The 19,881-nt window shown below is 42.2% G+C and overlaps 2 protein-coding genes across 2 annotated transcripts; both read left to right on the forward strand.

The window, feature by feature from the left end:
- Positions 1-1,021: 1,021 nt before the first annotated feature.
- Positions 1,022-4,711, forward strand: LOC147336279 (protein NLRC3-like). The gene is made up of 3 exons (XM_086285332.1): positions 1,022-1,088; positions 1,205-3,020; positions 4,531-4,711. The coding sequence occupies exons 2-3, from the start codon at positions 1,405-1,407 to the stop codon at positions 4,709-4,711; spliced, it is 1,797 nt and encodes a 598-aa protein (XP_086141458.1). The 5' UTR covers positions 1,022-1,088; positions 1,205-1,404.
- Positions 4,712-5,674: 963 nt separating this feature from the next.
- Positions 5,675-18,669, forward strand: LOC147336280 (ribonuclease inhibitor-like). Its single transcript, XM_086286164.1, has 6 exons — positions 5,675-5,709; positions 7,003-7,179; positions 10,373-10,549; positions 13,742-13,918; positions 16,289-16,462; positions 17,138-18,669. The coding sequence occupies exons 1-6, from the start codon at positions 5,675-5,677 to the stop codon at positions 17,148-17,150; spliced, it is 753 nt and encodes a 250-aa protein (XP_086142290.1). The 3' UTR covers positions 17,151-18,669.
- The last annotated feature ends 1,212 nt before the right edge of the window (positions 18,670-19,881 follow it).

The following is a 19,881-nucleotide window of genomic DNA, read 5'->3' on the forward strand; positions in this document are numbered from 1 at the left end:
CAGTCAGCTGCTTCAGCTGCTGCTGGGATGGGCTGTGGCAAAGAGAACAGAGAAAATCAAAATCAGAGTTTTTCTCTGAATTAAAAGGAAACAACAATATATTCTACATGGTGAAACTGATGGTTTCTGGTGTTTGGGTCTGTTTTTCTGTATTTATGCAGATAAAGTGTAAACTCAGATGAATTATAGCATCAAATGTTAAAGGAAAATATGAGGATGAGTGTCTGTGAGCTGAGAAGGACGTGAAGCGAGCAGTTTATCCCAGAGCTGAAGCTGCTCTGTGTGCAGAGATGAGCTCAGATTCCTGCTGTGATTGATCAACAGTCACAGAAATGTAGACTTGTAGTTATTACTGCAGTATGGTCACAGCAGATACTGATAAACATGTATTATGAGGATGATGATCAAGTTTCTCACTCTCTCCTTTAAATCTCAGTTTGTTTCTTCTTCACAGTTTATCTGTTAATTTATTAATGAATAACACTGAAAGAGTTTCTGTTATATTTCCCCTTGAACATCAGCTTATTAGGGCGGCATTAGGAAATAGCCCCCCTCCAAAGAATGAATAAATGAATGATGATAATAATAAAATGATTCAAAAGCAGAGCTCAGAGTGGTAGAATGGTCAAACATGGATCCACGGGTGGTTCAACTGCATTTGGTGACGTGACTAAAGCAAATCTTTCAAATAATCCCACCATCAACGGGATGTTGTCTCCTTTACTACGGTTACTTTACTTGGTCACCGTGTGAATTTCTTTGAAATGAACCAAATTCTTTTATTTGTTGGTTGTTGCATATTTAACCTCTACAGTCAGGAAAGGAGGAGATGAGGCCTCAACAATGTTGGGTTGTAGCTGTGCTTCAGGTTAGAGTGAGTGTCCATGGAATAAATGTAAGTCAGTGAACTGGAAACATGACTGTGTTCAAACTTTGTTTTCCTTTTTATAATGAGTCTAATCAAAGGTGGACAGAAGTATCTCCACTGTGACTTTTCTGTGTCACCATCAGAGCTTCTGCACAGTGTGGAGAAAGATCCAGAAGCAGAGCTGGACTGCAGACAGCCAGTCAGAGCAGCTGTGTACAAAGTAAGACTGAACATCTGTCTGCTGATGGACTCATTTCTGAAAACTGGACTTCTTGTGTTGTTCAGACATTGAAGAGTTTTCTTTCTCTTTAGTCTCGTTGTTTTTCTTTCTTTCAGCAGATGTTGGTCTGCAGGAGGTTTTAGATGAACATAAGATCAGTCTGAGGAGGAGATGTGAATGTGTGACTGAAGGAAGTGATGAAACAGGAAGTAGAACCCTCCTCAACACCATCTACACTGAGCTCTACATCACAGAGGGACAGAGTGAAGAGGTTCATACCCAACATGAGGTGAGGCAGCTGGAGACAGCTTCCAAGATGGACGCCCTCCATGACGCTCCAATCAGGTGCCAGGACATCTTTAAAGCCTTACCTGACCAACAGAGACCCATCAGAGTGGTTCTGACCAACGGCGTGGCTGGTGTTGGAAAAACCTTCTCAGTGCAGAAGTTCACTCTGGACTGGGCAGAGGGCTTGGAGAACCAACATGTCAGTGTGGTGGTTCTGCTTTCATTCAGGGAGCTGAACCTGATCAGAGATGAGCAGTACAGTCTTCTGGAGCTGCTCCATGTTTTCCATCCAACATTACAGAAGGTCACAGCAGAGAAGCTGGCTGTCTCTCAGCTTTTGTTCATCTTTGACGGCCTGGATGAAAGCAGACTTTCATTGGATTTCACCAACAGGAAGCTGCTGTCTGATGTCACACAGAAGTCATCAGTCAGCCAGCTGCTGACAAACCTCATCCAGGGGAATCTGCTTCCCTCGGCTCTCGTCTGGATAACTTCCCGACCCGCAGCGGCCAATCAGATCCCTCCTACATGTGTTGACAGGCTAACAGAAGTACGAGGCTTCACTGACGCCCAGAAGGAGGAGTACTTCAGGAGGAGATTAAGTGATGAAGAGCTGTCCAGCAGAATCATCTCCCACATGAAGACATCCAGGAGCCTCCACATCATGTGTAGTATCCCAGTCTTCTGCTGGATCACTGCTACAGTTCTGGAGCACATGTTGACTACAGAGCAGAGAGGAAAGCTGCCCAAGACCCTGACTGACATGTACTCACACTTCCTGCTGGTTCAGACAAAGAGGAAGAAGAACAAGTACCATGAGGGACGTGAGACGAGTCCACAGGAGCTGACGGAGGCTGACAGGGAAGTTCTTCTGAAGCTGGGGAGGCTGGCGTTTGAACATCTGGAGAAAGGAAACATCATGTTCTACCAAGAAGACCTGGAGCAGTGTGGTCTGGATGTGACAGAGGCCTCGGTGTACTCAGGAGTTTGTACAGAGATCTTCAAAAGAGAGTGTGTGATCTTCCAGAAACCAGTCTACTGCTTTGTTCATCTGAGCATTCAGGAGTTTCTGGCTGCTGTCTACATGTTCCACTGTCACACCAACAGGAAGACAAAGGTGCTGAAGATGTTTCTAAAATCAGAATCTTTCACCAAGATGATTTTCAATCTTTTTGATAACAAAGATCTCCAATCACTTGATGTATTTCTGAGGAGAGTCATGGAGAAATCCCTCCAGAGTAAAAACGGCCACCTGGACCTGTTTGTTCGCTTCCTTCATGGCCTCTGTCTGGAGTCCAACCAGAGACTCTTAGTAGGTCTGCTGGGTCAGACAGAGATCAGTCCAGGAACCATCCAGAGAGTCATCAACAACCTGAAGAAGATGAACAGTGATGAAATCTCTCCTGACAGAAGAATCAACATCTTCCACTGTCTGATGGAGATGAACGACCTCTCATTATTTCAGGAGATCCAAGAGTTCCTGAAGTCAGAGAAGGAACTCTCTGAGATCCAGTGCTCAGCTCTGGCCTTCATGCTGCAGATGTCAGAGGAGGTTCTGGATGAGTTGGACCTGCTGAAGTACAAAACATCAAAGCGGGGACGACAGAGACTGATTCCAGCTGTGAGGAACTGCAGAAAGGCTGGGTGAGTCCAGATGTGATCATTAACATCATTGATCAGTGTAGGTTAGTAGTTTAATGTTGAAAATAAAATCAGATTGTAACCACAAAGTGTTTGTGTCCGTACGCTGCAACCTTCCACACCATTCCTTTATTGTACAGACTCAGCAGCAGCTCCATGGATCCCAAATCCAAGAGTGGAGAACAGATTTGAAGTGTGTCACATCCATGCAGTCACAGCTGTTTCCACCATGTTTCCACTGATATTGATCCTGTTCAATGACACGTTTCATATCAGTGAATATGTTCTTTAGGACGTCCACTGACATGTTTAAGTGTCCTGCTGGAAATCACTCAAATCATCCATGAAATCCATGAAAAATCCTTTTAGTGTTTCTAACTTCACCCTCTGTCCTCTCTCTCTCTCCATCCTCCTCACTGCTTCTTTCACTGATAATCACACAAACATCGTATTCAGCTACAAAATAACACAATAATATCATCTGATGATCATTATTATAAGAGCAGGATCCATATTTGATATCAGAGTAACACACTGCTTGGTTATGTGCAGTCATCATCAGTGACTGTGGGTCAAACAGAAGCTCTCTGATTGGTTGCTGACCTTGGTCACCTGTCCACTCTCACCTGTTTGTGTTTGCTCTCTCTTTGCTGTCTCCATCCTCTCTCTCCTTTCTCTCCCTCTCTGTCTTTGTACGTCACTCAGGTCCAATGGAAACAGTGACATTTACAAACCAATCAAAGACAAACTGATCCATGTCAGGTTATAACAATATTCAAAGTGAATACAGGCTGCTGCTGGACACAGACAGGTAACATCATTTTGACTTGCTGTCACCTGGATCTGGACTCATAAACACTGAAGCCCTGAACAGGAATACAAATCATTTTCTGCCAACTAGCGACACAGCAGCAGATAATGGCTCAGAAAGCTCAAATGAGCCAATCATTTCTGTGTTTAGTTCCCCTGAGATCAGATCTGATATCAGCAGCTCTCAGTTCATTCATCATTATTGTCCAGTGATGAGATTTCTGCTCCGTTTGGTAACAGTCAGCAGGTTTTTCCTGCGTGTGGACGTGAACAGTCGTACCTGACAGCAGGTAGCAAACAGAGATCATCTTTCCAGCTGGAACTCTTCACTGAGCTGAACTCATTCAAAATGTTCTGGAGTCAAAACAGGAAACAGTCCAAATGTGTGTCTTCACTCTGACTCTGGATCAGATCTCAGTGACAGACTGTGGACATTATGGAAGCCTAAATGTGACACCATCTTCCTCCTTCATCTGCAGATTAAAGCCAAACAAAGATTCTCATTAAAAGTCTGCAGGTCTGAGAGAGACTCAATCGTTGTGTCATGTCAAACACAGTAAGAGGAGCTGAAGCACAGATGTGAAGAGCAGATTCATCAGATTATGACCTCACTCTGTTTTGTCTTCATATACATTCAGTCTGTGTTTATAATGCAGATTTTCTGCTTTTATAATAACACATTTTATATTTTCTATCATCACAGACTGACTCAGTGTCGACTCTCAGAGTCTCACTGTGAAGTTGTGGCCTCAGCTCTGAAGTCCAACCCCTCCCATCTGACAGAGCTGGACATGAGTAACAACTACAAGCTGCAGGATTCAGGTGTGAAGCTTCTGTGTGCTGGACTGGAGAGTCCAAACTGTCGACTGGAGACTCTGAGGTGAGTTCACTGACTGCGGCTGTTGTAGTTGTTTTTCTATATTTCAGGTCTTTGATTGATGTTTGAAACTTTCTTCAGTTCCTAAATGTTCAGGATGTGTCTGAAGACAAATGTGAAGAAGTTTGAGTGCTTTCAGAAATGTTGTCTTTCCAAACGACTGAACAACAGTTTTTCCTTTTGGCTCCAAACAGAAGTGACAGACTTGAGCAGGGTTCATTTAAAGGCTGACAGAAGTGGAGTGGTGACGGGGAGATGTTTGACAGGACAGTGTTTCAGCCTCCACAGGTTCATGTTGTGCTCCATCAGTCAGTGAAGATGAAGTCAGTGCTGATGAGGCTGTAGAGTGTGTGAGGGATGTGAATGAGGATGATGAAGATCTGATGATAGCAGATAAAAACAGGCTGCAGAGACTTTGAGCCATACAGGGCACACAGTGTGTGTACAGAACAGCTGAAATCATTATGGAGGCCTCACTGGAATATGGAAGCATCACAGTACAGCTTCAGTGAAGCATTAAAGTCTCTGATATGAGATGAGAAATGAAGCAGCCAGAGCTTTTTCATGAGTGGAAATCCACTGTGACTGTGAGCTGCTGCTACAGCCTCCAGATTAGCCAGCAGCTCATCCTGCTCAACATGGACCTGTGGTCAGAGTGTGTGCTGGATAATCCGGCCCAGGATGAGGCCAAACTGACATGGGATGAAATGTCTGTCACATAATTGAGCTTAGTGTAGTTTCATTTCTGCACAATTTAAAAACAACCAAAACTTTGTTCTGTCTTTTCTATGTTATACTGTAGACTTTCTTTGATACTGTGTCCAAAAGGAGCAGCTTTTACTTTGAAGGGGAGGCGTCTCTGTTTCCTCTTCAGGTTGGATGATGGAAGCAAATTAGTAGCTGTGTCCCAAAACGTCGGCTGCATCCTCCAGAGGCTGCATTTGAAGGCCGATTACGTCACAGCCAGGCGATGAAGGCTGTCCGTATTTGTCGACTCCTTCAAATGTGCCCGACAAATGCGTCCTTCATTTCCCCGAATTTGAAGGATTCGTCGGGTGTGTCCTTCGTGGCCCACCATATCCCAGAATTCATAGCGCGGCCCAGCCAAATTTCAGCTGCCAACAATGGCGGCAGCTACTAAGTTTTCAAATTACTCTTATTAATCTTTCTGGGTCACAAAATAAACTTTTAACATATTTTCAGGTGAGAAAGTAGCTGTGTAAACTTCAAATATCTGCTTGGTTTATCAAGACATCGCATATTTGCAAAAGTGTGCCGACGTTTTCGGAGACGTCTGTTACCCACCCGCTCGCTAGCAAGCCGGGGGGTTCAATGGTCACTCCAGCCGGCGAGAGCAGCGGACGCCCGGCTTCATCGTTTTCAGACCCCCGCTCTTTCGCTACTCAGGTTAAACATGATATATAAGTCACTCGGATAACTTAAAAATGTAATTGTTTGCCTTTTTTCTGTGTTTTATTTGTTCCGGAGTAAATCGGTTTGGCTGAGATCAAAGTTCCTCCGGGATTTTCACACAGCTGAATAAACGTTAAACAGGAAACTGATTAAACAGAAGTGTGAGACGGTCGAGAGTTTACGCCAGTGTCCTGTTATATTTTAGATAGCAAGGAGCAGACGGCCGAGTTTATTAAACTCCACCGACACAGCGGTGACGCAAATCTGAAGGCTCGACCGTCCCATTTCACAGCCTCGCACTTCCAGCCTTTTCGGTCTTTGAAGGACCCGGCCCACGTAGACCGCGAATACCGGGTCCTCCGAAGGATGCAGCCGACGTTTTGGGACAAAGCTAGTGTGTGATGTTCTTTCAGTGTTGCACTTTGTAGACGCTCCCTGAGCACTGGTCTCACAGCCAGCTGCACATAGAGACCAGTGTTGTTAGTCCAGGTCAGAAGATGACTTGTTGGAATGAAAATGAGCTTGTAGTTTGTCTGCTTTAATAATGTGACTGGAAAAAGGTGTTGGACTTCAAATATGTCCATTTCTTTCACACTTCACCTTTAAAAGTGAAGCCTTGTGGTTCCTGGAAGGAAAAACACGACTTTTTCAAGTCTTTGTCCTGTTTTTATGATAAATGTACGACTTTAATGTGAAACATTCAGAGTTTTTTCTCTTGTTGTGTTTGTTTGAAGCTGCTTCCTGTTGGCTTCAGCTGTTTGGAGTTTCCATTTTCTAAACTTCTACATTCTGAACCTTCTTCAGCTCTGAACAGATGATGAAACACTGAATGATTTCAAGCTCACACTTTGTCTAATAAACGTACATCTTTCATTCTTTATACAGATTGATCAACTGTGGTTTGTCAGAGATCAGCTGTGATTATCTGGCAGCAGCACTGAAGTCCAACCCCTCCCATCTGAGACAGCTGGAGCTGAGTGACAACAACAAGCTGCAGGATTCAGGAGTGAAGCATCTGTGTGGTTTCCTGGAGAGTCCAGGATGTGGACTTGAAACTCTGAGGTCAGTCAGCATGTTTTAGTTGTGCTGAGATGAATATGATGTGAAAGTTGTGCTGACACTAAACTGCAGACATCAGGCTGATATTATACTGATCCACACTGAGGATCTTCATGGTAAAGTCTGTTTTCTTCTTCTCTGGTTTAGTCCATTGACTGCAGCAGAACAATGTTCACATTTCAAACAGTGAGACTCAACGTATGGCCCGCGGCCCACACGCGGCCTGCCCACCTTCCCTGATTCAGAGAGAGGGGACCCTGATTAACTGTGTAGTGTTCTTCCTCACAGTTCTAAGTATCAGACACAACAATGAATAATCCACAGCTGACTGTCTTTAGCAGGTCAAAGGTCACGGCACACAGCAGGCAGTGGGAAATATTATAACTCTGATCATTTATCAGCACATATCCATATGTATAAAAACAAAGCTGACACTGTGAGACTTGATCAGAGGTGTGATCATCACAGCAGAGGCCTTTGTGTCAAAGTCACTGAGGATCAAACAGAAACACATGAAGCAGATTTTCCTGTTCTGGCTTTTTATAGCAGATAACCTTCAAAATATTCTGCAGTCCATCAAAAACTGAAGCAAACCATGAATCAACATGTGAACATGAGCTGATGCTGCTGAAGTGAAGCAAAGTTACAGAGGTTTGATTACAGACACAGCTGAGAGTTTGTAATCTGTCATCATTTTAAAAGGTTTACATTTCTTCAGTATATCCACATTTGCAGCTGCTACCTCAACCTCCACTTGTCCAACACAACTGCTGTCCACTGCCTCCATGACATTGTGATTTTGCTGTTGGTCTTCTGTCAGATCTTCATCAATCACTTCTGCACGGGGCACACCTTCAGACTCTGCAGCTGCATAACGAAAGCCTGTAAGATAAAATTAGACATAAGGTAAATGTACACCAATATTCCAATGACAGGTGTGTGATTCATCTGGAAGTTATGTGCGGATTAGTGTACAGTGATAGCAATTTAGTATGTTTTTAGAGGGGGGGGGGGTTGTTTACCTCCGATGGGTGCTCTTTTTCGCTTCCGTTGCGTACGCCTTGAGTGCCGGTCCGAGTCTGATACAGGTATGTCGTCATGCCCCATGTGCAGTGTTGGTGCCCAGTCTGGATTTGTTACATCCATTTCATATGCTGGTTTGCCTGCAATAATGCCAAATCATAAGCTACTCAGTCGACATGATGTGGTTCTGCAGCATCACACATTAGCATGTTTTATCTCATTATCTATGACCTCAGCACATTGAAAATAACACTAAAAGCCTTTCAAGAGTGATATGAATTAATTTAGAACTCACCGGAAAGAAAATGCCGTGAGCAAACCAACAAAAAGCTGGGGATTGCAGAGAACTCGATATCCGCTCGTCTCACCGCTGCAATCCAAGCCTGACGTCTTTGTTTAGTAATATCGGATACATGGGATCCCTCACGTTGCCTCCAGGATGGAAAACGATGAAAAGAGAGCCCGTTATCCAGCTTCTTGCCTTCACGATCGTGTGATCTAACGTTGCAACCGACAACACAACACGTACGATCCATAGCTGAAATGGTATCCTTTGGCTGGCCTACTGTCATGGCGGAAGGGGGCATGGCCCATCTCCCGTGACATCACGCTCCAAAGCCCTATAGGTGGGAAAATGTACCATGTCGACCAATCAAAAATGATATGGAAACATGACATTTGGTTGTTTAGCAAAAGGGGGAAGTTTTAGGAGTGACCGGCAAGAGAGAGCGAGTGAGCGAAAGAGAGAGAGAGTTTTGATACGTGAGAGATTTGTGACGTTTACCGTGTTTGGTCTCAAGTTAGTTTGTTGTCTTGTGTATTTAGTGTGTAGCTGTTGTTTTGTTTTGTGTGTCAGTTCTACTAGTGATCGTCACAGTTGCTGCCTTAAAGCCAACAAAGGCAGATTGCAGTGTAAACGCTGAGTGACACACCTGCTGTCAGACCTGCAGGTTTATCCCTGTGCTGTTCTCATATGTGTTAGAGTGACACAAACTATTGTTTGACACCTGATTGTTCTGTAAATAGTTTGAAATGATTATATGAAAAACGTCTGAGCCTTGGCTGCATTTTTTGCTAAATAGTACCATATAACTTTGTTGTTTGCAAAACGTGTGCGTATTTTTAAAAATGTACAATCTCTATTTGCATTTCAAGTTATGAAGATGATTCGTTAAACATGTGTGTGGTTTTTACAGTCAAAATATCACTTTCTACTTGTATTTTAAATTTTGTCTGAATTTAGATAAATTGTGCTGATACAGTTGGTCAAAATGAGAAAATAACAGATTGGCAAGATAAACTGTTTTTAAAGGTAAAATATAGAGGCCACATCAAAAGTAGTCAAGAAGGGTTAAAGGCTAAAAGCAAAGTTGTCACCAAGTACTGTTTATATTTGTGTGTATTGCTGCAGCTTTTTTGAGTATTAATTTGGTGCCTTTGTGTGAAATAATGGTATTGTGAGTGATCCATATAGTCACAAAGAATAGCCACTTGTTTCTGTGCTACCAAAGTTCCCCGGCTTTCATTCAAAATGTGTTTATCGTCAGCACCTGCACATTAAACTACTTAAACATTATAAATGTCTTCAAGCTCACACTGAGGCCTGTGGGGTACTATCAGCCACTGAGACAGTACACACATTTATATGTGTTTGTATATGAATATTTCATACTTTAAGACTGCCTGTTTATTTAAGGGAGATGAACAAAATACATTGGAATTGTACAAAATAATATCATGGATGATAAATTAAATAGATTTTAAGTAGATGCTTGTGCATTCTTAAAGTCTTATATGTTGAACTGAACTATGTGATCTGTTCAAAGCCTTAATCTTAATTTGAAGTGAAATGTGCATTTTGAGTTTATACACTATGTATATAAGGCGACCGTTTCCTTTTGCAGTATTTTTGTGTGGTGTACTTTTCTATGTCTTAACAAAAGGGGAACAAAGGTGTTTAAGTTCACCTAGGATGATGTGTTTTAATTTTCACATGGTCTTGCTTGAATTTGACCCTGACAAAGGCGTATGAACTCTGTCAGCTGTTTGGAGTTTCCATTTTCTAAACTTCTACATTCTGAACCTTCTTCAGCTCTGAACAGATGATGAAACACTGAATGATTTCAAGCTCACACTTTGTCTAATAAACTTACATCTTTCATTCTTTATACAGATTGATCAACTGTGGTTTGTCAGAGATCAGCTGTGATTATCTGGCAGCAGCACTGAAGTCCAACCCCTCCCATCTGAGACAGCTGGACCTGAGCAGGAACAACAAGCTGCAGGATTCAGGAGTGAAGCATCTGTGTGGTTTCCTGGAGAGTCCAGGATGTGGACTTGAAACTCTGAGGTCAGTCAGCATGTTTTAGTTGTGCTGAGATGAATATGATGTGAAAGTTGTGCTGACACTAAACTGCAGACATCAGGCTGATATTATACTGATCCACACTGAGGATCTTCATGGTAAAGTCTGTTTTCTTCTTCTCTGGTTTAGTCCATTGACTGCAGCAGAACAATGTTCACATTTCAAACAGTGAGACTCAACGTATGGCCCGCGGCCCACACGCGGCCTGCCCACCTTTCCTGATTCAGAGAGAGGGGACCCTGATTAACTGTGTAGTGTTCTTCCTCACAGTTCTAAGTATCAGACACAACAATGAATAATCCACAGCTGACTGTGTTTAGCAGGTCAAAGGTCACGGCACACAGCAGACAGTGGGAAATATTATAATTCTGATCATTTATCAGCACATATCCATATGTATAAAAACAAAGCTGACACTGTGAGACTTGATCAGAGGTGTGATCATCACAGCAGAGGCCTTTGTGTCAAAGTCACTGAGGATCAAACAGAAACACATGAAGCAGATTTTCCTGTTCTGGCTTTTTATAGCAGATAACCTTCAAAATATTCTGCAGTCCATCAAAAACTGAAACAAACCATGAATCAACATGTGAACATGAGCTGATGCTGCTGAAGTGAAGCAAAGTTACAGAGGTTTGATTACAGACACAGCTGAGAGTTTGTAATCTGTCATCATTTTAAAAGGTTTACATTTCTTCAGTATATCCACATTTGCAGCTGGTACCTCAACCTCCACTTGTCCAACACAACTGCTGTCCACTGCCTCCATGACATTGTGATTTTGCTGTTGGTCTTCTGTCAGATCTTCATCAATCACTTCTGCACGGGGCACACCTTCAGACTCTGCAGCTGCATAACGAAAGCCTGTAAGATAAAATTAGACATAAGGTAAATGTACACCAATATTCCAATGACAGGTGTGTGATTCATCTGGAAGTTATGTGCGGATTAGTGTACAGTGATAGCAATTTAGTATGTTTTTAGAGGGGGGGGGGTTGTTTACCTCCGATGGGTGCTCTTTTTCGCTTCCGTTGCGTACGCCTTGAGTGCCGGTCCGAGTCTGATACAGGTATGTCGTCATGCCCCATGTGCAGTGTTGGTTCCCAGTCTGGATTTGTTACATCCATTTCATATGCTGGTTTGCCTGCAATAATGCCAAATCATAAGCTACTCAGTCGACATGACGTGGTTCTGCAGCATCACACATTAGCATGTTTTATCTCATTATCTATGACCTCAGCACATTGAAAATAACACTAAAAGCCTTTCAAGAGTGATATGAATTAATTTAGAACTCACCGGAAAGAAAATGCCGTGAGCAAACCAACAAAAAGCTGGGGATTGCAGAGAACTCGATATCCGCTCGTCTCACCGCTGCAATCCAAGCCTGACGTCTTTGTTTAGTAATATCGGATACATGGGATCCCTCACGTTGCCTCCAGGATGGAAAACGATGAAAAGAGAGCCCGTTATCCAGCTTCTTGCCTTCACGATCGTGTGATCTAACGTTGCAACCGACAACACAACACGTACGATCCATAGCTGAAATGGTATCCTTTGGCTGGCCTACTGTCATGGCGGAAGGGGGCATGGCCCATCTCCCGTGACATCACGCTCCAAAGCTCTATAGGTGGGAAAATGTACCATGTCGACCAATCAAAAATGATATGGAAACATGACATTTGGTTGTTTAGCAAAAGGGGGAAGTTTTAGGAGTGACCGGCAAGAGAGAGCGAGTGAGCGAAAGAGAGAGAGAGTTTTGATACGTGAGAGATTTGTGACGTTTACCGTGTTTGGTCTCAAATTAGTTTGTTGTCTTGTGTATTTAGTGTGTAGCTGTTGTTTTGTTTTGTGTGTCAGTTCTACTAGTGATCGTCACAGTTGCTGCCTTAAAGCCAACAAAGGCAGATTGCAGTGTAAACGCTGAGTGACACACCTGCTGTCAGACCTGCAGGTTTATCCCTGTGCTGTTCTCATATGTGTTAGAGTGACACAAACTATTGTTTGACACCTGATTGTTCTGTAAATAGTTTGAAATGATTATATGAAAAACGTCTGAGCCTTGGCTGCATTTTTTGGTAAATAGTACCATATAACTTTGTTGTTTGCAAAACGTGTGCGTATTTTTAAAAATGTACAATCTCTATTTGCATTTCAAGTTATGAAGATGATTCGTTAAACATGTGTGTGGTTTTTACAGTCAAAATATCACTTTCTACTTGTATTTTAAATTTTGTCTGAATTTAGATAAATTGTGCTGATACAGTTGGTCAAAATGAGAAAATAACAGATTGGCAAGATGAACTGTTTTTAAAGGTAAAATATAGAGGCCACATCAAAAGTAGTCAAGAAGGGTTAAAGGCTAAAAGCAAAGTTGTCACCAAGTACTGTTTATATTTGTGTGTATTGCTGCAGCTTTTTTGAGTATTAATTTGGTGCCTTTGTGTGAAATAATGGTATTGTGAGTGATCCATATAGTCACAAAGAATAGCCACTTGTTTCTGTGCTACCAAAGTTCCCCGGCTTTCATTCAAAATGTGTTTATCGTCAGCACCTGCACATTAAACTACTTAAACATTATAAATGTCTTCAAGCTCACACTGAGGCCTGTGGGGTACTATCAGCCACTGAGACAGTACACACATTTATATGTGTTTGTATATGAATATTTCATACTTTAAGACTGCCTGTTTATTTAAGGGAGATGAACAAAATACATTGGAATTGTACAAAATAATATCATGGATGATAAATTAAATAGATTTTAAGTAGATGCTTGTGCATTCTTAAAGTCTTATATGTTGAACTGAACTATGTGATCTGTTCAAAGCCTTAATCTTAATTTGAAGTGAAATGTGCATTTTGAGTTTATACACTATGTATATAAGGCGACCGTTTCCTTTTGCAGTATTTTTGTGTGGTGTACTTTTCTATGTCTTAACAAAAGGGGAACAAAGGTGTTTAAGTTCACCTAGGATGATGTGTTTTAATTTTCACATGGTCTTGCTTGAATTTGACCCTGACAAAGGCGTATGAACTCTGTCAGCTGTTTGGAGTTTCCATTTTCTAAACTTCTACATTCTGAACCTTCTTCAGCTCTGAACAGATGATGAAACACTGAATGATTTCAAGCTCACACTTTGTCTAATAAACTTACATCTTTCATTCTTTATACAGATTGTGGGTCTGTGGTTTGTCAGAGATCAGCTGTGATTATCTGGCAGCAGCACTGAAGTCCAACCCCTCCCATCTGAGAGAGCTGGACCTGAGCTGGAACTACAACCTGCAGGATTCAGGAGTGAAGCATCTGTGTGGTTTCCTGGAGAGTCCAGGATGTGGACTTGAAACTCTGAGGTCAGTCAGCATGTTTTAGTTGTGCTGAGATGAATATGATGTGAAAGTTGTGCTGACACTAAACTGCAGACATCAGGCTGATATTATACTGATCCACACTGAGGATCTTCATGGTAAAGTCTGTTTTCTTCTTCTCTGGTTTAGTCCATTGACTGCAGCAGAACAATGTTCACATTTCAAACCTTCAAAGAAGAAGAAAAATCCTCCACTGGATAATTCACTGTGAAACTCTCCAACTCTTCATTCCACCTTAAAGTCTGTCTGACACTGAAATCCAAAGCAAAATGTGCGTTTGCTTTACAGACAGCAGTCCAACACAAACATACACACATCATCCAAAACACAGTCCAACATCCAAATCTCCTCCACTGCCAGCATGAATGATGGGAAAGAGAAGGAGGAACACTCTGACATTCAGGGTTAGAATGAGTTTCATGAAGCAGACTGTGAAGATCAAAGCTGCATTAGAAAGCTTACATGAATGAATGAGTGGACAGAAGTGGACAGAGATCATCTGAAGCACTTCAAAGGCTTTAAATCAGCACATTTCTCTTTATTCTTTATCAACTCTGTTAGTTTCTCTCAGTTTTCTGTGGAATGAAGCTAACAGCAGGCTAATAAGATGCTGACCAATAGGTTTCTATTAAAGGTTGTAATTTGTATATGAAAAAGTGCTTTGGCTCAGCAGGGATCAGCTTACAGGTAGAATACAGCTGCTGGATGGGATTAGCATGTCATAGCTATCTACCAAACTGCTAACTGGGGGATTTCAGGCCATCTATGGATCATTTTTGCTAACTGTTTATTCAGCTTAGGCTCACAGGGCTGCAGCCTGTGCCCTAGCTGTCATAGGGCAAGAGGCGTGGTCCACCTGCACAGGTGAGCAGTCCATCACAGGGCCAACAGAGAGAGACAGAGAAGCACTCTCTCACATCCACACCTACAGCCAATTTAGAAGCACCAATGAACCTAAGCAGCATTTCATTGGACTGTGGGAGAACATCCAACCTCCACAGAAAGGCCAACAAGCTTCAACCTACAACCTTCTTGCTTTAAGGCACTAGTGCGAACCACTTTTCCCCATTTCAGCCCAAATCCTGCATCTTCCTGTTTCTGACTCCAGGCCAGCTCCACTAACACTTTCTCATCAGACACTGCCACCTAGTGGAGGAAGTCTTAGTTCCATTTGAAGCTTCAGATTACAGTTAGTTCCTTTACAAAGAGGTGGAGGTGGTGGGGCCACAGCACCATCATCACTGAGTGCCATAGGACACTTAACCTTTGTTTCCATATGCTGGGAACTTCCTGTTGTTCCAAGGAGGACTGGAAAATGTGTGAAAATCTCCCAGTCAGTTCCTCACAGCACACTTCAATCATTTCCCTCCCACAGCATCAGGACCAGGGCTTTTTCTCTCTTTGGTCCCACTAAGAGATTTCCACACAAACACCTCATCAGTGGGACTCTCAGAGCTACCAGCCCTTTGCTACAATCACAAAGCTCTTCATTGAAATCAATGATATCAAAGCTGGAATCAAATGAGTCCAAGTCTTCTGCTGATTCAGCATCACATTCATCTTTGCTCCTTGTTCTGCATCCCCACCATGGACTTCATTCCTTTCCAAGCCAGCCTTGAGTGTCCTTTATTCAGCTCATCCTCTGCTTTACTTTTACACCTGATTTTAGCTGCTTTATCTCTCTTTCAACAAGTTTCTGTGCCTCAATCTTTTTCTTCTCTTCCTCATAACAAGACAGCTTCTTCTGCCTGAGAACATGTTGGAGTGATTTACTAATCCAGGGCTGCTTATTGGGGAAAATACTTCCTGTTTCCAAAGTAATCCCCATTTTCCCCAGAAAGAAATGTAAGTAGAAATCGATGATCTAAGTGAGAACATGAGCCTTTAAAACGTCCCAGTGGGTGCAGTCAAAGCAGTCCCTCAGTCCCAGTATATAGTCTTTGGTCCAGACTGGAACAACTGTGTGCCCAGTTTGAGCTCTCTTCAGTCCTGTGACCTGACAGACCCAGAGGGGCCATCACATCACATTTAGAAGCTCCCCTAATGGAGCCACAACACATGTCCAATACTTAGTCTGTCTTGTTGGACCAACTGGAAGAAATGATTCAAGGACTTAGTCACAGAACAGAGATTCAAATCTCCAAAATCCAACTGGCTGCATCAGGACATATAGTCTGAAACTCTGCACAGTTTCCTGTTTGAAGCTGCTTCCTGTTGGCTTCAGCTGTTTGGAGTTTCCATTTTCTAAACTTCTACATTCTGAACCTTCTTCAGCTCTGAACAGATGATGAAACACTGAATGATTTCAAGCTCACACTTTGTCTAATAAACTTACATCTTTCATTCTTTATACAGATTGAGTTTCTGTGGTTTGTCAGAGATCAGCTGTGATTATCTGGCAGCAGCGCTGAAGTCCAACCCCTCCCATCTGAGAGAGCTGGACCTGTGGGGAAACAACCTGAAGGATCCAGATGTGAAGCAGCTGTCTGATCTTCAGCAGAGTCCAGACTACAGACTGGAGACTCTGGTGTAAGTAGAGTGATGGAGTGAGTGGGTGGTGCTGTCAGCAGTATTGTACTAAACACAGTCAGTATGAAACAAAGATCCAGTGATTCCTGTAAAGCTGCAGCTTCTCAGTGAAGCTGTGAGAGGAGAATGGTGACAGGCTTCAGGATTGGACACAAACACTTCCTGTTTCTGACCTTTATGGTCACCATAGTAACGGCTGACACGCTCTGATCAAACACTGTCAACAGCCAATCAGCTCTCTGAACAAAGCAGCACGCAGACCAATGACTGCATTCGTTTCCAAGTTTAAAGCAGTGAAGAACACAGTCTGTAGGTGAGGAAGAATTTAGTGAGAGCAGATGTTTGGATGGAATTCCTCCAGTTAACAGCTGGAACCGTCCATCTGGATTGTTGGGCTTGTTGTTGGGGTTCCTACAGAGCTCAGAGTGGACACACCAAGGTTCTTCTAATGAATGAAAGTCCAAACTCAAACTAGGAGGGAAAAACATTTTCATCAACTTCAATAAAAATCCAAAGATTAGAAAAAGTGAAGCAACAATGAGTCCTAGTACAGTCCCAGCACTGAAGTCCCTGCTGCTCTTTATACTGGATGTGCTGCATCACTGACTGACAGCTGATGAAGAGTCTCTGGAAACACTCGTTTATCTCCTCTGCTCTTCCTTCTTCTCTCTGCAGGTGGAGGATATGATGGTAAACAGGACGGTGTGTGTGCTGAGAGAGGAGGAGCTGTGTCCTGATGATCCAGAGAGGTTGAAGCAGCAGCAGCTTGTGTGTAGAGACGCTCTGACTGGGCCATGTTACTGGGAGGTGGAGAGGAGAGCTTCATCCAGCAGTGACTGACAGAGGAATGAGAAGAAGTGCAGATGACTGTCAGTGCTGCAGAGTGAACTGCTCTGAGAACAGCTCCACTGTCAGACACAATGTAGAGTCCAGCATCATCCCTGTGTGTCCCTCTGGATCTGACAGAGGATCATCAGTGTATCTGGACTGCTCTGCTGCTGCTCTGTCCTTCTACAGTCTCTGCACAGTCTCTGTCTGACTCTGGCTACATTTTTGGCATTTATATTCTTGGTTGCTCTCTTTATATTTTGCACATGCAAAATGTGCCCATCTTTGGCAAGATTCACACTGCACCTGGAAAGGAAAAATAAATGGCTCATATTCTGTTTGGTGAATACTATTACTCAACATTTTAATTATGATTGGCAAGTAATGATACTAAGACTTATGTGTTTCTTTTGTTTTGTTTTGTTTTACCATTTCAATCATGCTGCGGTCAGCGTTAGCATCTAACATGGAGCAAACAATGCAGTAGTCCTCAGCGTTCCCTGAAACACAATCATAGTTAGGTTTTAATCAAACATTATTTATTGAATAATTAAAAAATAATAGTACATTTTTTCCAAATATACTTCCTGGAAAATTAGTCTAAATTAGACTTTGAGAAGGGTCTTATCTGAAAGTGTTTGAAGAGCACTATTTGTACTGTGCTGTTTGAAAAGCACTATTTAAATTGGAAGTACGCACTAACGTGATAAGGACTTTACTGGACTTACCTCGATTTTCAAGTAGGGTGCAAGCTATCTGCATTCGCTCCAGCACAACTGGCTCTGTAGTGGTTGACACCTCACCGACCTCTCCAAAATCAAGGTAGTGTTCTGCAAACTGTGAGATTGATCATAATTAGAATGTAAAGTCTTAATTAGGTAAAGGATAGGATAATTATAAGCCACAAGGCTTCAGCCTATTCCTTTTTCAGTTACTGTATGATTAAGTACTTCTATGTAAAATGATCATCTTTGTTGTTGTTGACCGAAATAACTTTCACTTCACTTAAATTCACTTAAAGTCTTAATTCTAGCTAACAAGAAACTGAATCATTTGAATAAGGGTTACCTTTAACAGTAAAACTCCACAACTGCTGGAATCCTGTCGCTTGTTGTGTTGCATAGTCTGTAACTGCCACTCCATGGTGTCTTCATGCCCTCTCATCCTCAGAAAATTCCTAGTTGAACAAAAGTGTTTGTAATGAAACAAGATTTTTTTTTTTTAATCTAAGAATAACACCTCAGTATCATACATACCTCCAGTTGCGCAGAATTTTCCTGTCATAAACACCTTCATTCCCATGGGGTCTATGAGCAGTATTTTCTGTGCAGAAATGTTGACAATCTAAAGAAAAAGTTAAATTAAAAATTACAATTGTTTGTGCCACTGAAAACTTATTTAAAAATAACACTTTGTGCAAGAAACTGCTTCACAACAAATTATGCAAATTAATAACAAAATGAACACATACCACAAGAATCCAGTGTGTACCAAAGTTCACAGGGCACAGCCACGTCTTCAACTGGGAACTTCATCTGTGGGATTGGAAGTGCAGAGTAATTTGGATTTACTTAGGTACCATGCGTCTCAGGGTGTTTTCAAATATAGTCTTCTTTAAAGGAACCGAACTCTTTCCTCAGCAACAGAAAGGAGTCAACTGTTTGGACCACTTCTGAGCTTTCAACATACCTTGTTGAGGCATCTGAACTGCCCAGAAAACAACGAGCTTGCAACTACTGAACAGAGCAGGTGTGCAGCATTCTGCACAAGTATAGAAAAATGTTATAGAACAGTAAATAGGTTTTTTTTTTTTAATTTCAAAATTAGTAGGTAAATGACATTTCTTACTTACCTTTCGTCTGTCAATAACACGGTGCAGATATGCATCAATGACCTGTTTTGAAAAATCTGAGTTTATACAACAACAGCAACAATTTTTGAAGTAACTGCTTGAGTGCTGTACACAAAAACATCTAAAGGAATAGAATTGCTGATAAAGGTTCTTTCTGCATATACTGGAACTGGGTATTATGATGTCACAACATCTGTGTTGTGGTTGATAACATTTTTTCCTATTGAAGTGAATGGGTGAAACCTTATCAGAGTTTTGCAATACAAACCCCCCGACCTACCTGCACATTTTAAACTATTAATGGTCTCTGCACTGCAAATGCTTCAGAAGGCGCAGAACCTCGAAATCAGAATCAATAATAATAAGTTCTCTTACCTCATCAGAAAGCCACCGTGACCCCTGCAGTGTTCGAAAAGAGGAATCCAATAACTTGTATGGTCCAACAGCTGCCTCCAAGCGCCCAGTATCCTTTGCACGCCATAGCCTCTTTACTAAAAGAAAAATATGATAAGTTAGCTTAGGCATGCATGAGATTTCTAGTGGATAAGCTTGGTAAAGGCCGACGGGCCACAACAGGAAAAAGTCAATACAATAGGCATGCATTTACACGCAGAGAAATAGGAAAGGTACAGCGGGTGGGCAAAAGACAGGCAGATCCATTTCCAGACTTCCACAAGCTCAGTGCACGTTTCTTTACATCTAATATGAGTTGAAGACTGCAAAATGCAAACAAAGTCAT

Source organism: Aulonocara sp. 'chitande type north' Nkhata Bay, linkage group LG3 (genome assembly GCF_057382095.1).
Source record: "Aulonocara sp. 'chitande type north' Nkhata Bay isolate Kocher_YH1m ecotype deep benthic linkage group LG3, A_spYH_male_GT1.1, whole genome shotgun sequence".
NCBI lineage: Eukaryota > Metazoa > Chordata > Actinopteri > Cichliformes > Cichlidae > Aulonocara > Aulonocara sp. 'chitande type north' Nkhata Bay.

Excerpts from the sequence above, each read along its gene's own strand:
- LOC147336280 (XM_086286164.1), top strand. The coding sequence starts at position 5,675 with ATGAAGGCTGTCCGTATTTGTCGACTCCTTCAAAT. Across the intron at positions 7,180-10,372 it reads TGTGGACTTGAAACTCTGAG|ATTGATCAACTGTGGTTTGT; the intron begins GTCAGTCAGCAT and ends TTCTTTATACAG. Across the intron at positions 13,919-16,288 it reads TGTGGACTTGAAACTCTGAG|ATTGAGTTTCTGTGGTTTGT; the intron begins GTCAGTCAGCAT and ends TTCTTTATACAG.
- LOC147336279 (XM_086285332.1), top strand. The coding sequence starts at position 1,405 with ATGGACGCCCTCCATGACGCTCCAATCAGGTGCCAGGACATCTTTAAA. Across the intron at positions 3,021-4,530 it reads AGGAACTGCAGAAAGGCTGG|ACTGACTCAGTGTCGACTCT; the intron begins GTGAGTCCAGAT and ends CTATCATCACAG.